We start from the raw sequence: 18,357 nt of genomic DNA, 5'->3' as shown, positions 1-18,357 counted from the left end.
GAGCGCTGAGGCTATATTCAGATTTCCGTCACAAAATGGCTGACACCTGATTGAGGCAGCATGAAAATGACAAGCTAAGACAACGTGACATTCAAATTCGACCCAAAATCTCAATTAAAATACCCCCCCCCCCCCCCCCCCCCCGCTAAGGACAACTGAATGTTCTGATGAAAGAAATGACACCATTCATAGTATTTTTGTAGAAAGTAGGATTGGATTACATTATTGTTTTTGCCTTTCAAGACTGGCCGCGCGGCCATTGGCCAGTAGAACAGATTCTACTCTGGCCGTACAGTGCAGCCAATGGTATTGAGTTATGGAGCAGGAATGAAATTAAGTCTGATTGGTGGTGGTAGAGATGGCAGCAGTCGTAGTGGCGGTGGAATGATGATGATGATAATGGTTTCGATGACTTTGATTATGGTGATCATAATAATGATGATGATGATGATGGCAATGACGACAATGATGATGATGATGATGATGATGGCAATAGCGACGATGACTCTGATGATGATGGCAATGACGACAATGATGATGATGATGATGATGATGATGATGATGATGATGATGGCAATAGCGACGATGACTCTGATGATGATGATGATGATGATGACTTTGATGATGATGGCAACGACGACTATGACTACGATAATGATGATGATGATGATTAAAATAATGATGATAATGATGATGATGATGATGATGATATGATGATGACGACACAAACTTTGATGATGGTATTTGAAACAGTTAATCGGCTATACTAAGGTTGATACAGTGAATCATGTGTGCACTACTGGTACACAAATGTACTAACATCTCTTTCATGACTATCTTTAGGGACAAATTGACCTACAAACTTCCTCTCCTGGAAACCCGGCAAGCCAGCAGCGACGAAGACGTTCTGTCTGGTGACGAGCTGGAAACAGGAAGTGATATATACAGTATTAGCGATGACGTGGACTTCAGCAATGTGCCGTGTAAGATTTCATGTTTGGTTTCTGTTTGATCACTTACTGTTTTGAATGTAGCTTTAGAAAAAAATTATTTTAAAAAACTTTTTTATTTCATTTTTAATTTTTTTTATTTTTTTTTTCAATTTTGGATTGTTTATTTGACCTTTTCCTCCTTCCCCCCCTTTTTGATCATCCTTCCTGACCATTTATCACAATAGCCAAACAAACGGCTGATGAATCTGTATGTTTGATGTGCTTTTTTTTTTTTTTTTTTTTTTTTTTTTACATTTTGTTCAAAGTTTATTTAAAGTTAACAGACCATACCACCTTACAAGCCTGACATACGGTCTCACACATTAGCTCACTCAATCCTAGAGATTTTGGCTACTTTTCAAAATTGGAAGAAATGTATTAAAATTGAGCATGTACATAGTTAGTTTTATTCAACTACCATTAACATGCAAAAACTAAAAACATTAGCTTTAATACTACGCCTATAATTTGTCTCAGAAAACTGTAATAAATAGACATGGGGGAAATGTAACCCGGGTAAACTACGGATACAATCGGTGTTAGGCTTAAGTGAGTTAAAGGAGACTTAATTATGACGTAGTTATGAATTCTAAAAATAAAGAAATATTAATTGAATTATACAAATTGATGTAGAAATGGATACAAAGCCCCTACATTTTAATATACAATACACATTCATCCTCACAGCTTTCTGCAGAAAGTTTCCTGAACTTAAATTCTATTATTTAAATGCATTTTGTTTTTCCCTGACTCTCATCCTTAAAATCACAAAACCTAACAACATCCCCAATGTGAGGAAAACGCTGTAAGGTGGTAAGGGGGGTTAATCCACGTTTTTGTGTGTATAAATAAATAGTCAATTTTTTTTTCTTGTTTCTTTTTTAAAAAGATTATTTGGATGAAAAAAAATAAATTAGAAGCTTCACATTTATCACGTAACCATCCATGATTTTGTCCTCATCTAACTATTTAATTCTATTTTTTGATGAGTATATCCGACAATATTGATTCCTCTAATCTGTCTCTGATTTTTTGGATGATGCCACAAGTAACTCGTTATTAATAATAATTAATGTCACCACATTAAATCTAATCTTTAATAATAACCAGAAGCACTGATTTGTACGTCTGATTTCATTTTGGAATAGAAAGGTGTAGATTGACAAAGGGATGAATTAGGGAGCAGGCACTTGGTGTGAGATAAACTTCTGAACAAGAGTGTATGAAACACAATGTCAGACAAAGCAAGAAAGAAAAATACAGGAAAATAAAAAATCCCAAAAATCAGTCTTCTTTGACTGAGGATCGAACCTCAGTATTCAGGAGGTCTGAGGTTCGATCCCCAGTTGGGAAAGACTTATTTTTTGTGCTGTTTTTTTTCTTCTTGTATTTTTCTTTCTTGCTTTGCCTGGCACTGTTTCATACACTCTTGTTCAGATATTTATGGAGAGAAAGATAAAGGGAGTAAATGTGACTCATAAATAAGAGAACAACACAAAACAAGCGACGTTTTGGCCTTTCGCTTTTTTCAAGTAAACACTTGAAAAAGGCCAAAGGCTGAAATGTCGTTTGTTTCGTGTTGCTCCCTTATATACGAGTCACATCATTTACTTCCTTTATCTTTCTCTCCATTTTATTGACTCATTTAGGCACATCTAGTTTTTGGTTCAGATCTTTAGATTGTCAAAAAACTCTTCATTCTTTTCCAAACTAGAGCTCAACTCTATCACAATGAGAAAGGAATAAGGGTATTGTTGGGGGGGGGGGGGGGGGGGGGGAGAGAGAGGGGGAGATATAAAGAGAGAGATAAATGAATTCCTTTTTCCGTATGGATAAAACGTTTCTCGAGTGTTATAAAACTTTTTTTATTTGTCAGATGATTTTGAGTTGGAGCTATGATAAGGTATGATTGGTCCTATTTCTGGTATTTAAACAGTTTGTTTTTTCTCTCTAGTAATTTATTTTCACGTACAAATTATTGCTATCCCCCCAAGAACATAACCTTCCCAATTTTTTTAAATATTAAATGTGCAGTGCTGATCTACATACACTTTGTATTGCTTCATCAAATTCTAATAAATTATTTAATGGGCTTTACTAGAGAACGTATTCGCAGTGGAGAAATCGCAAAGGTTGTAATCACAGTGGAATAATCACAGGTTGGGAAAACGTATTACAAGGCTGGTCGTAATGATTAGAATGTTATGAGACGTCATCATATCGAAATTCTTTTCTATTGTCTTATGAAATGATTGGATATTTAGAAATATTTGATTAAATTATTTTATTGCGGAGGTTCATTTCTCCCGTTATTCACATGATTTGAAATCTTTTTAGAATTTTCCCTTTTCTTTGAAAGAGCAATATTCCAGGTTTTCCTTGAAAGAACAAAATTCCAGGTTTTCTTTGAAAGAACAATATTCCAGAACTGTCTTATTCATTCTTTTGTCTCTGATACCCAAAGTCATCCTATAGCAGCCTTCTTCAATTGAAATCTGTACCAGCATGTTCAAATCGTGTTATAAACAGTCACATCTCTTTAATCCGGATCTCCACAATCCTGATGTCTCCATTATCCGGACAAGCTGCTTGGGAATGGATTTTTTTCTTTCTTTATTTGTAACACTTTACAAACTGTTTCCACTATCCAGATGTCTCTGTTATCCGGACAAAATGCTGGGAGCGGATGTGTTGGGATTGGAGAGATATGACTATATTTAATTTGCATGCCGTAGCATTAGTAAATTTTTTTATTTAAAAAATATTAATAGACATGTTGAAAATGTTATCACTGAGATTAACAATTGAAGTTAATAGTGTAACATTACGAGCTGTGTTTATTTATGTTTTCCTGACATGGCTATAAACATCTTAACATTACGAGCTGTGTTTATTTATGTTTTCCTGACATGGCTATAAACATCTTAACATTACGAGCTGTGTTTATTTATGTTTTCCTGACATGGTCATAAACATCTTAACATTACGAGCTGTGTTTATTTATGTTTTCCTGACATGGCTATAAACATCTTAACATTACGAGCTGTGTTTATTTATGTTTTCCTGACATGGCCATAAACATCTTAACATTACGAGCTGTGTTTATTTATGTTTTCCTGACATGGCTTGTTTTTAGTACATCCTGTTTATTCCCATATATAATTCTCTTGCTACCGCCTTTTGTTTGAGATAGACCTCCATTGATTTAACAGGCAGTCCATCTCTGTTCCACTTGTTTTCAGTTTTTAAAAAATTATTTATATATTTTCTACTTGGATCCAATGCTATTGTGTTTGACAGACTGTGTCAGATGACGTCAATATAAGACAATTTAAAAGTCTTTTTGCTGTAAGTTTTTGAAATAGGTCATTTTTAAATCGTTTATAAAAAAAAGCATTTCAAGTTGAAAAAAAAAAGTTTTTTTTATCTGTCATAAATCTTTTGTAAAGAATGTGGTATTGGCTCCAAGTAGAACATTTTTATCTACTTTTTAAAATTTATTTATTCTATTTTATTTTTTTTTTGATTTAGAAATTATTCATATTCATATTTCTCCAAGGCATGAAATGGAACATCACCCCGTAGGTTGGAAACCAAAAAAAAAATAATCTTTTTTTTTTTTTTAAATAGAGGAATGTACGGCATTTCTTGTAGGTTTTGCTTAGAATCACAAGCTTGTATTAACCCCTTGCTTCTCTCCCTTGTTTTCTCCCCCCATTCCAATTCATCACCTTATTGTAGCCACGCAGCGACCCAACAGGTAATCAGAAAGACGTCTTTCCTATTTTATTTTTTTTTTTAAACAAAAACAAAACAAAGCAAAACAAAACATTATTTGTTTAGTATGTCTGTGACGCTAATATATTTTTGCTTGCCAGTCCTCCGTTTTGTACTAATATTAGCAAATCCTTGAAAAACCATTTGCATTAACATCGGCTTAATCCAACTTTTTATTTTTATCTGCTTGCAATTTTTTTTTTTTTTTTTTTTTTTTTAAATATATACAGATTTTTATTTTTTTAACATTGCTTTTATGTTGCTTTTTATTTGTTATTAATTTTAGGTATGTTTCATTGAGATAAATTCTTTAAAATATTAACCCCCAATATTTTATCTTATAATAATTAGATTAATTTCCAAATTATATCCTTTTAGCTTCCTATTGATATTTAATTTTTTAAATTTATTATTAAACGATATGATTCAATTCACAGAATTTAAAAACAACAACATGATTTTCCAGGAAAATGGGAAATTTACTCATCTAAAAACTTTTTTTTTTTTTTTCACTTCACTGTATTAACTTCCTGTCAACGGGTGCCCATACTGTATAGTTCTGATTGTGTAAAAAAAGTCTTGCTATACTTTTTGTCTCTCTTTTATTAACACTTTATTTTGATTTATCAAAGATTTAAAATATTTTTTATTCATATTTATTTGGTGGTAGAAGGACTAAACACAATATTAGACATTAAGGTGGGTAAGATTAATAAGTACCCCCCACCCTCCATCCCCCTCCATCTTTCCTTGTTTATCTTTTATCATGTTTTCGAAATGTTAACAAGTTCTTTTGCAATGTTAACTGCACACACACGGTAAAAGACGGAAAATGAAAGTGCTTTTCAATGTCGCACTTCCCAGCACTGTTGATGGCGTTTGCACACGAAGATAAATCTGACTATTTATCACCCAATGGGTTTTAATTTTTTTTAATTTTTTTTTTTATAAGTTCCACTCTGTTTCCATGAATTATTGTTATGAATTAATACGAAGTGAGAAAACTTGCATTTGCATAAGCCATGTTGCTCTTACACATTTTCACTTTTTGTTTTCGCCAAATGGTTCTTGTTTTAAGTTATGGAAAGACTCGTATTATCCTCTATCTATTCCTGTTGACTGAATATTTATTTTATTTATTTATTTATTTATTTATTTATTTATTTATTTATTTATTTTTTTTTTTTTTCTTGTTAAATGAAGTCACACATGAGAAATAATACGTTTACACTATCCATTCGTTTCATGTTTCATCGATGACCCAGACCCAAAATCGTTATGTTCTGTAATCCTATACTGATATTTTAATCTTGTTGGCAAAAGATTACTTATCAGTGACAACAACCCCCCTGCTGAAATGAATGCTTTGATTCATCACTGATGGGAATTCAACGCTTAACTGACATCTCCTAGAAAAACTCGTCAAAAATTTGGCCAGAAATCTCGCCTTTTGAAATATCGATAGATTTAAATGACCCTCATCTTGACAAAAACTCTCAAACTTGGGACCTTAATCAAGACTTCTGGAAGTCCCAGGTTTGAGAGTTTTTGTCAAGACGAGGGTCATTTAAATCGATCGAAATTTGGAGGGCGAGTTTTCTGGCCAAATTTTTTAATGCAAGTTTTCCAGGGTATTGCAGTGAATTGGTTGAATGACATTACGATTGACATTTGAGTAAAAGGGTTATCTCCCCTATTCGCCTTGGTTAGGCAGATATTGTTACGTAAGAGAAGCTAATTTTTACCATTTACTCTAGTGAATGTTTCTATTACTAACATGTCCTGGGATAGAAACGAAGGTACTTTATTTATTAATACGAGTAGAAAAAAAAATAAAATTTCATGATAAATCTATTCTTTCATTCTTCTTTGTTGTTAAACTCACTTTTCCGACTTATAAAGTATCGTTGGTGTTTGTGGTGTTTTAGTTTTTAACATGATTGCTAATTCCAGACATTTCACACCAGACATTTCACACATCATTTGTATCCAATTTGGAAGACACGAGTGGCAGCTCAGTGAAATATCGGATTTTTCATTTCTTTAAAAAAAAAAAGAAAGAAAATTGAATTTCAATTAATTTATAAACAGTCAATAATATTCGGTAATGTTAAGGGGAATTTTTCTTAACTACATTATTACGTCAAGTGTGCTTCCTGATATTCACTAAAGTCATCAAAATATTAATTTCTCCACAAATTTAATTAAAATTCATTGCGGAATATTTGATAGATAGTCTTTTATTCTACGAAATAGAGAATCAAAATGTTTTTAACAGCTTGAAAAAAAAACTGTGATGATAATAAAATAGTAATGTAAATCATTTATACCACGCCTATTCCATATATAAACAGCTCTAGGCACCTTTTCAATACAAACATCAAAGCTACAATTACAGTCATGCACAAAACATACTTAAGACGTTCATATAAAAAAACAAAAAACAATACAATTGGTTTTAATCGATCAAATATATTTTAATAAAATAAGTCTAAATATTTGTCTTGAAAGTGGCTCCTGTATTACATTTTCTTGAAGAAATCGGAAGAGAGTTCCGAATAGAAGGAGCAGAATGAGAAAAAAAACTATCAGAATACTTTTTTGATCCTTTTTTTAAAGTTTTGGAAAGAGGGTACAATGAAAAACCATGAGACCTTTTCTGTAGATGGGCAGATTGGTGGGAAATGAAATTCTACCCTGCAAGGGGCTTTGATGACAAATTACTTGAATAAAATATTTTAAAACGTCATTTCCCACGAATACAACACACTTGACCAAATTTGACACAACATCAACAAAAACTTGAGCTTGAGCTTTTATATAGCGCAATATTTCCACTAAATGTGCTTAAAGTGCGTGACCAACAGTCTTGACCAACAGCAACACGCAACATGTAGAACGAGACATGACACCTGTTAGACGATACTGTATTACAATTTTTCGGACAGAGACAACGCTGTTAACGATCAGGTACTCATTTTACACCCGAGTACGGTGAGAGAATGTGAGTAAAGAGTCTTCTCCAAGGACTCAACTATGCGCTGAGCGAGGTTCAAATCCAAGACCTTCCGATCCGAAAGCGAGTGTCATTCCACTAGACCACACAGCCGCACAAACATAAAACTTCTCCCAAATTTCATATTCTTGACTCTAAATCCAAATGTCATCAGTGGAATGCCAATGACATGATACCAATTAGATTTGATAGGCCACATTTATTATCAGTATCTCTACTGGCACAACCATCACCGTCCCCACCACCACCACCACCACCACTACCACCATTGTTGATATCGTTGTTGTCATTATTGTCATCATGATCTTTATTATCAACATCATCTCAAATTGTCAAGGATTTTATTCAGATCAGATTTAGAAATTAGGGAGCAGGCACTGGTGTAAGATAAAAACCTGAACAAGTGTGTATGAAACAGTGGCAGACAAAGCAAGAAAGAAATGTAGAAGGAAAAAAATAATTCCCAAAATGTTCTCGCGGAAAACTGATTTTTGGGGATTTTTTTTGTTCATGTGTTTTTCTTTCTTGATTTGTCTGGCACTGTTTCATACACACTCTTTCAAAAAAAAAAATTTAAAAAGGAGAAAGAATAATGATTATGGCAGTTTTTATTTATTTTAAGCCGTGAAACAAAATTCGTGTTTTTATAACATTTTTCTGATTTGTTCATCACCATGCCATCCTCCCAACAGTGTAAATGTTGCTGCTCGAAGCTCAAAGAAATACAATAAATAATAACGTGAAGTTGAATGTAAGCTTCAATTTAATTACAAAAACAGATCAAATGAACGTTTCGGGTTTCCCCTTTATCAACAAAACAGGATGATTGAAACACCACAGATGAATGAGATGATGTGGTAGTGGCGTACCACATCATCTCTTTCCTTTTTAATCTGAAGGTTAAGTTTGTCTTTTGGTTCTATTTCATGTAACAAAAAAACAAAACAAAAATAAATAAATAAATTAAAATTTTAAAAAAAATAAAATAAAAACAAAACAATGATCCCTGTGCATCAGCTGCCATTCAGCAGTAGCAGCAGTTGAATTTCTTAAAATTCACATTGTATTTCTTGCATAACGATAAAAAAAAAAAGATTGGAAAAATCAAAACAAAAGGGAGGTTGAAAGTGGGACTGTGTCCGTGGAATTTCCAGGAATTTCCCGATGATAACGGTCATCATCTGCTGAGTTCATTTGGAGACTTGACATGGACAGTCCAGATTGCAGGAAATAATAGAATGTCTTTTGAGAGAAATGAAATTGTAGCTGTAAACAATATTAAAATTGATTCATTTAATGCGAACCTTTGATTTTTTTAATTTTTAAAATTCATTGTTTCAGGAACCTAACTCGTTATTTCGAATAAAAACGAAATCACCACTTCCTTTCAAAACCCAATGTAGTAAAAAAAAAAAAAATTTAAAAAGAAGAACGAACAATGATTATGCCAGTTTTTATTTGTTTTAAGCCGTGAAACAAAATTCGTGTTTTTATAACATTTTTCTGATTTGTTCATCATCAATTTGTTAGAATTAATAACAGATAGCCCAGCCTTAAATGAAAATGCCTTCAAAGAATTCAAATAAATTTAGATAAAGTATGACGCTCTCATTGGAATTATGTTGTTAAAAAAATGGACTTTTTAAAATATCTAAGTCTCATATTAATAAATGGCTGTTATCGGTAGTTTTGGATCTTACAACCACTTCTGCTATCGACAGGTCTTCTTCTTCTTCGTCTTTTTGTTTTCTTTTTTTTTTTTATAATATCTCTTTGAGCAATGGCCCATGGCATTTTAAAATATTTTTTAGCATGACTTATTGTCTGTATTCAGTCATTTAGTTATCTATATATTTATTTATTTATTTATTTATTTATTTATTTATTTATTTATTTATTTATTTATTTATTTATTTATTTATTTATTTATTTATTTATTTTATTTTGTTTGTTTATTTGTTTATTTACTTATTTATTATTTTGATATTTGAAATAAATAAATAGAAAACTGACGTGATTTTTAAACAGAATTTTGTTTCTTTCTCCTTTTCCATCACAGCGCTGCCTCCTTTGCTTCATCATGTTACTAAAGGCAGAAGTTCAGGACCCACTCAACGCCGACCACCTGCCCGATATCAGCAGCAACAACACAATCACCAATATGACAAAGAAAACCAACAACAGCAACTTCAACATCAACAACAACGTCATCAACACAACAACCATCCCAGCGACAACAACAACAAGAGGAAGGGGAGAAAAGCGGCAGGTTTATCCAACGTCATCGAGGACGACAGCGAGCCCAGTTTCCCGGACTCCAATTCCAGTATTACGATCCGCCATAGCCCCAGGTCCAACCCTAACCCAAACCTCAACCCCTGTATAAATAGCCCGTTTGTTCAGCAGTCCAGTTTCGTGTCAGTGCCAGATATCTTGCAGATTGGGGACGAAGATGAAATTATGGTATAGCGCTAGCTATTGTGTGTGTGTGTGCGTGTGTGTGTGTGTTTGTGCGTGTGGGAGAGATGGGAGAGGCATGTTCGATAGGCATACATGTTTGAAGTGTTGTGGAGGGCTAGGGGGCTGAGATAATGATGGGGAATGAGCTAGGTATTATCATCTGTCTATTGATGCTATGAATTTAGTTTTTAAAAACTCATAACATCCACCAGCCAGATATAACGTTTTAACACACAAAACTATGCGTAACCCTAAACGTTTATAGTCTGATTAATACAATTTAGTGAGAACTTCTCATAAAAATGGCTGACTAAAAAAAAACATAACAGAGAGCTGAGTGATGTCAATTTCATTCCTACTAATTATCAAATCTAAAAACAATAAAGGAACAGCACTTCGGAATATTTTTAAATGGTAGATGGTCAGGTTGGGTAAAATTGGGCATGCGATTGATGTGAGCACCATTTTCAAAGCAATTAATTAAAATTAAGCCCCGTAATTCTTTTACAAACAAGAAGCAAATGAGTTTAAGGATTTTTAAGCATGCAAAAACTGGACTGGATGATTGGCAAAGAAAATGTGGTTCTGTTGCATTGTGGGTAGGGTGTGAAAAAACGGAATTGTGGGTCGGGGGTGTGAGAAACGAAAGCTGGGATTTTAACTCACTCAACCCTAATGCCGACTATATCCATAGTTTACCCGGGTTACTTTTACCCCATGCCTATTTATTACATTTTTCTGAGACAAATTATAGGCGTAGTATCAAAGCTAATGTTTTTCATTTTTGCATGTTAATGATAGTTGAATAAAACTATCTATGCACATGTTCATTTTTAATACATTTCTTCCAATTTTGAAAAGTAGTAAAAATCTCTAGGATTGAGTGAGTTAATCCAGACATTGTTGTGTGCCGTGGACAGAGCAGAGGAGAGTTTGAGAACTTTATATTGAGTCAGTGTATTGCTATCCGATACAAAGAGTGATACGAGCACAAGGAGAACAGTTTTATAAGAAATTTACTCGAATGTTTTTGTCAAAACTTTCAGATTGATTTTAGAGAATGACGATGTTACCTTTGATCACACGTTATATTGTTACACGATTTTATTCAGTACACATTATGAGTGTACCAATTCATATTTAATATTAATATCACAGATGTTAGTTCATTCATGCAGGCGTGAATGGTCTTAACCATTATATTTGTATATTTCATTCTCATTCTGTTGTTACTTAAATCACGATATGAATCACTACAATAATTATTGACCAATCCAATCGTCTATTTCTTGCCCTCTAGTAAGATATCACACCTTGGCTTCTTTCTCTTAAATCAACTAAACTATTCACTATTCTTGTTTTGCTTTAATAGAGGACCTGGTTTTACCAGTTAATTGACGTTCTCTGGCAAGACATGCATTAAAAAATTGGGCCAGAAAACTCGTCCTTCAAATATCAATCGATTTAAATGACCTTTATCTTGGAAAAAAACACTCAAACCTGGGACTTTGCAGACCCAGGTTTGAGAGTTTTTGCCAAGATGAGGTTCATTTAAATTGATCGATTATTTGAAGGACAAGTTTTCTGGCCAAATACTTGTCTTTCCAGAGTATGCCAGTTAAGTTGTTAAGATTGATGATACTACTAGGTGTACTAAGGTTTGGAAACTGTTTCTGACTCGCCCATTGTTTTACAATCCATCATTGCAGCAAGTCTTGATTCATACAGTCTAATTCATCATTGAGCTTTTATAAAGCGCAATATCCACTAAACTTGCTCAATGTGCTTTACAAGGGTTCCCTGGCCAACAGCAACACTTAATATGTAGGACGAGACATGACGCCTGTTAGGCGATATTTCAATTTTTTTTCCGACAAAGACAACACTGTTAACGGCCAGGTCCTCATTTTACACCTGATAGAATGTAAGTAAAGAGCCTTTTCCAAGGACTCAGCCATGTGTCAAGCAACACGGGACCTTCCAATTCGAAAGCGAGTGTCATACCACAAGACCACATAGCCACACTAATTGCAATATTCTATTTTAAGTGTCTAAATAATGAAGGAAGGAAGTCGAGTAGTTCCTTCTGTGTCAAAGGATACTTGAAAATCTATCATAAGTTCTTTTGAAAATCACAAAAGTATACCAAAAAAAACGCAGCGCAGAACAAGCTTGTTTTTAACAATAACATTTAACAGTGCTGATGGTTTTCCTCGGATCCGCGGAAATCCGCGATTTTTGTTTCAGAGGAGGAATTTCCTCCTTTAAAAAATGACATTATCCTCAATCAAATTTTCTGGCTTTGAGAGATTTGATGTGTGGTGGAACAAACTGGTGCAGTTTCCCCAACTATCCAGAAGATAGCTAGAGTAGTTTATCATCTCAATGGCTCTAAAAGTGGGAGTTAGTGAAGTAAATATGTGGCGTAAAGAAAACCATTCATAACTTTCCTCCTTTTTCCCTTTTTGTCACCATCAGCACTGATTTAAATAATTAGATGTGGGCTTAGTCCAGTGCATCATTGTAAGTTTAATGCATTGTTGTATTGAAGATCTGGGAATCCTCAAGCTGGGACGTTTAGAAGAAGGGGACTTAAATGAGAAGGAATACATCACCTCATAATTCAGGCCTATATATTCAAACATTCAAATATGATGATTTTACTTTTGTCAGTCGAGATATAAGCTTTTCTAGGAATGCTGATGAAGTGTAAAATTCATTGAATATATATCAAAGCTTTATACAACATTGGTGTTTCTGTGGCATTAGACGTTTGTTTCATGGATTATCTTATATATTCCTTCATGGAATGTCTAGATGACAGCATTCAGCGATGCAGTGCGGAAGATTGCAATTTTAATTTATACACAGCTGTCCTCATTGATATTTGTCTTCAATCCAAATAGACGTGGAGGTTATAGTAATGGAGGAAATGATGTACCAGGAAGGCTCAGATTATCATTGATCTTCGGCAGGTCCTCTTGGTAACGCTTTGATTTATATTGAGAAGAAGCAAACAAGGCTTTTGTACAAAGATTTCATGAGAGAAACTTGAATCAGATTGGAATGTCATTATTTATTAAATGTATATTTATTTTATAAATGTTATAGTGAATGACATAATCAATCGGATGGTGAAAAGGTTTGAACTGAGATATTGCCAAGTTTAGTTAGAAGGTCAATTTTGATCAAAAATGAGTTTTTGTCATAAATGATTAAATCAACCCTTTTTGTACATCTTCATTAATTATCAAAGATTAATTTCACTTCTAAATATTTTTTACAGCTAGTCAAGTTGAAAAAGTATGAATTTTGAGAAAAGTTGCTGGATACCTTTCCCATACATCTGATCATAACTTCATGAAAAATCACGCGATTTACTTCAAATAAAGATTAAAATGCTCTGGGGAGCATATGCTTTCAGAATATGAAAAGAAAAAAAACATGCAAATCCAAAATTTTCACCTTCCGACTGATTATGTCATGCACTGACACTAATATTTATTAATAAGATAACATGTGAGATGTTTAGATTTATGCTACAATAATGAATCCCGGTCTTGTCACAAAACATACACGTATGGCATCTCAGACGTGTCATCTTTCACACTGCATCCATTTTCATTGGCATTCGTGAAATCATCGCAATATCGCAAATGGCTTGCATTTAAAGGAACCATTTCCCAATTAAGTTAAATCAAACTTTTCTTTTCGCTTTATCTACAGTTGGTATTAGTTTTGATTCAAACTCATGAAGACTGAAAAATGTCACGAGGGCTGAACAAGCTTTAAAGACACAAATACACGTCCACTTCTCTCCCCCCTCTCTCTCTCTCTCTCTCTCTCTCTCTCTCTCTCTCTCTCTCTCTCTCTCTCTCTCTCTCTCTCTCTCTCTCTCTCTCTCTCTCTCTCTCTCTCTCTCTCTCTCCCCCCCCCCTGCCCCCCTATCTCTCTCAACTAATTCTACAGTCTGTTCATGTCAATATAGCCTTGATCTTGTTTCCATGTTATCCTCTCACGATATAAATCAAGGTTTACGTACGACCAGAGATGCTCTCTTAGTCCTGTAGCATCTCTTATATTTTTTATCATTGTGTTAGAATGTAATGCGTGTCTTTCTTTCTCTATTATATTTTCTGTGAAGCAATATCGACTCAATGTGATGCTTTCTTTGCTGTCAAGTTCTAGTGCCTTCATTGATCTATGTAATCCCTGAGATTATCTTTTTATCTTCATCGGTCACACGTTGATAATTGTATGATGTTTTATAACCAGTTAACTGCCGCACTTTAGAAAAACATGCATTAAAAAATTTGGCAAGAAAATCCGTCATTCAAATATCGATCAATTTAAATGACCCTCGTCTGGGCAAAATCTCTCAAATCTGAAGATCTGAACAAGTCAACAAGTGTTTATGAAAGGTGTCAGACAAAGCAAGAAAGAATAAAAACAAGAAAAAAATCCCATCCCAAAAAATCAGTCGACCTCGACATAATTTAATCTTTTTTGAGGGAAAATTGTTGGGTATTGAAGTTAAAGTCACTACAATTTTTATCTCCTAGAAATGACGAATTTGAAAAATTTATCAATAAGGCGGGTCTGAACCTGGCTCTTGATGGAGAACTTTACAGTCTCAGGTTTGAGAGTTTTTGCCCAGATGAGGGTCATTTAAATTTATCGATATTTGAATGACGCGTTTTCTGGCCAGTTTTTAGATACATGTTTTTCCAGAGTACGGCAGTTGACTGGTGAAAACTGTTGCTAAATTTCTAATGTATATGGAAAACAACACGAGCAGGAGTGAAATAAATTCTTATATATATACACGGTATTGATGTGATATTCAAGCAATAGATTTGAACCCACACTCAGATCTTTATCTTTAGGGATTATAATTATAATCAAAGAAAAAAAAGGTATTTATTTATTGGGGTGAAAACGGTATTATTGATAAGAAAAAGAGATTAACGTAAATCTTATATTTAAAGGAGAAAAAACATCAGGAGCAACGAAACTAAAAAGTTTTCATGTAATGAAGACGAGTTTAATTCAAAGCAGTGGTAGATATTTAACTGATTTTTTCCATCCATGCTTTCAATTTTTTGAATTTTTTTAAAAATATGCTCTGCTTTATTATTTTACAAAAATTATTGGTTCGGACTGTTAGGCTAATAATAGCTGTGTATTTTGTAACCACTAAGAAACATTGCAAAACCCTCACTCAGAGCTGAGGCTGACTTTGCCTTGTGATTTGGGAAAGACAACTCTTGCAGTCTTTTCTATTTTGCTGAATCTGTTGATCCGAACCTTTCTTTGTTGATTTCTTGTTTTACCCTGAAATAATAAAAACTACCAATCTCTATAATCTCAACGACTGCTCCCATTTTCATCCTTGTTACTGTGTGCTGATTTAATCTAAGACTGTTGCAATTTCAGTTAAACACCGAAGAAACAAAAACATAAATTCTGACCCATGTCAAATGGACACTTATTTATTATTTATGAAAATGCTAGTTTATTGTTTGTAACGTGTCAGGCCTTGCAATCCTGCCTCTTTTGTCTTCTCTTTCCAGATTTTTTTTTTTATCATTATAATTTATCAATTAATACAAAAATTATTAAAATTTAATAAAATGATCACATGACATGCACATGTAAATACATATGACACTTCTGAAGAGCACGACTACAATGTCAGGATATATATTTTCCTAAATAATTAAGATGATATCGCTGGGTGGGGATCCTGACCTCCCATAGCGGGCAGGGAGGTACATACTATGTCTTCTATCCCCTTATATATGTTTTCCAACATGCTTTCTGTCTTTGTCTCGGAATGAGATTACTTGGTTTTGTCCTGGCCCTCGCCGGAATCCTAGCTGGGAGGGAAACAGTCAAATGCATAGTTATTGTTTTGGGAGATGATATTTTTTTTCCTTGTAAATCATCTCTCTGTTATGTATTATTATTTTTATTTTTAATGTATGATGTAAGCATTTGAGTGTATTCCTCTTTGTTGGATTTTGTGCTTGTGTCTGGATGAGACTTGTAGGTGATTTCAAACTAAGTACATTGGTGGTATGCTCTTGGAATCTACATCTGATCCCTATTTGTTCTCAGTTCCCCTTTGTCTTACTTTTTCTTTGGTGCTTTAATTGTAATTCTAAAACTTTTTACTATCCCAATTTCTTCCTTTTTACTGGCGCTGATATAACCTAAATGTGTTGCAAGCGCCGTAAAACCCTTAAAAACAAAACAAACAAGATGATATCGGGAAAGAATTTTTAATGTTGGCAGCCCTGAAAACTCAGTGATACAAGTACACAAGCACATGCCTCACAAACACTCAACACATGCCTCACTAACACTCAACACATGCCTCACAAACACTCAACACATGCCTCACTAACACTCAACACATGCCTCACTAACACTCAACACATGCCTCACAAACACAAGGACCTGGATGGTCTTTTATCACCTCCCATAGTGGGCAGGCAGGCACTTAGCACTTACTGTGTCTTCTATCCTTCTATATCTGTTTTCCAACTTGCTTTCGGTCTTTGTCTTGGAATGAGGTTATGTGGTTTTGTCCAGGCCCTGGCTGGAGGGAAATGGTCAAATCTGTAGTTTTGGGAAATGATCGTTTTTTCCTTGTAAATCATCTTTCTGACTGTTATGCGCTGTATTATGTTTTGTTTACATATTATTTGTGATTTGTAATCATTTGAGTGTATTCCTCTTAGTGGGGTCCTGTGCTTGTGTCTGGATGAGACTGGATGAAATCTCTGATAGTGTGCTCTACATCTGTTTCCTATTTGAAAGAATTTCCCTTTGTCTTACCTTTTCTTGGGTGCTTTAATTGTAATTCTAGAACTTATTACTATCCCATTTTCTTCCTTTTTACTGGTGCTGATATGACCTCGATGTGTTGCTAGTGCCGTAAAACTCTTAAAAACAAACATAAAACTGTTAGAAAAACAAGGGAAGAAAAATTGACTTCATTGCTCAAGTTTAATCATAAATGACACTTTATTTTCTACTTTGATACGCACTTTTGATAAAGAAACAAATTGAAACAGTTTTTTTCTTCATGTTATTTCTGCTTTTTTTCCCTGCACCAAATTTTCATCTGTCTTCCCACCAAAGCTGCCCTATCGCCAATTATATCGGTTTTTACAATTTAACTTTTTTATTTAAAAAAAAAAAAATGTTCTCAACGCTTAGAGCAAGATTTGTCTTCATTTGTTATCCCCCACCCCTTCTTGTCTCCCCTCTCCCTCTTTTTTTTTTGTTTTTTTTTTTTTTTTTTTGTTTTGTTGTCCTCAATGCTTAGAGCAAGATTTGTCCTTTTTCTTTCTTTTTTTTTTTTTGTTTTTTTTTTTGGCCCCATTTTTGTGTTCTTGTGTGTTCGAAAGTGCTTTTGAGATGAATACTTTCATTTGTACACAACTCAAATAGAAACTATTGACAACTGATACTGGTTCTCCCACCCGCTTCCTGGTTTTGTTTTTGTTGTTTTTCCAAAAAAATATATATCGATATAAATATATAAATGAAGGACTATTTAAAGGAATCGATTGATTTATCGATAACACTTTGAAAAACATATCCTCCAGATCACCTCTAGGAATTTTGTGTGGGTGTTTGTGTGTGTGTGTGTGTGGGTGTGTGTGTGTTGGGGGGGGGGGGGGGGGTGTAAGAGAGGGAGAGAGAGAGAGTGAGTGAGTTGAGTTTTCTATTTATTCATTATGTTGGAATACAGAAGAAAAAAATATGACACTGACACTTTTTTGTTTTAGTTTTCCAGAACCAAGATTTTGCATTTGAATTGACTTGACCGTAAGATGTTCAAATTTCTTTCCGTATATTTATTTTTCCATTCAAGTACTCTATAATGATAATAAAAACCATATTATTTTTATTTTGGTTATAAATTGGTTAGACTTTGTACCTGTATTATTATTAGTATTATTTTTAAAATTTTATCTTTCAAAAAAAAAAAACACAAAGAAACACACATGCACACATTTTTTTATTATGCTGTTTGTATTATTGTTTTCCAACATCAGAAAATCTCTTAACATGAGATATTTTTTCTATATTTCATTG

The 18,357-nt window shown here is 33.7% G+C and overlaps 1 protein-coding gene across 12 annotated transcripts in view; it reads left to right on the top strand.

Moving 5' to 3' along the window:
• LOC144964457 (unconventional myosin-IXb-like) overlaps positions 1-14,721 on the top strand; it is a 150,690-nt gene extending 135,969 nt beyond the window's left edge. For 9 of the 12 annotated variants that reach the window (XM_078898745.1, XM_078898743.1, XM_078898742.1 and 6 more), the window contains 2 exons: positions 844-983; positions 9,845-14,721. In XM_078898745.1, coding sequence (XP_078754871.1) covers positions 844-983; positions 9,845-10,254 — 550 coding nt within the window. In that variant the 3' untranslated portion in view covers positions 10,255-14,721. Of the gene's footprint in view, positions 1-843; positions 984-2,868; positions 2,896-4,733; positions 4,753-9,844 lie in introns of all 12 variants that reach the window. The other 3 variants (XM_078898747.1, XM_078898746.1, XM_078898744.1) reach the window with 2 other exon arrangements.
• Positions 14,722-18,357: the final 3,636 nt, after the last annotated feature.

Source organism: Berghia stephanieae, chromosome 2 (assembly GCF_034508935.2).
Source record: "Berghia stephanieae isolate SIO BIC M18660-M18661 chromosome 2, UCSD_Bste_1.3, whole genome shotgun sequence".
NCBI lineage: Eukaryota > Metazoa > Mollusca > Gastropoda > Nudibranchia > Aeolidiidae > Berghia > Berghia stephanieae.
The sequence above is the reverse complement of the archived record's forward strand: the minus strand, read 5'-3'. Positions and strand labels throughout refer to the sequence as shown.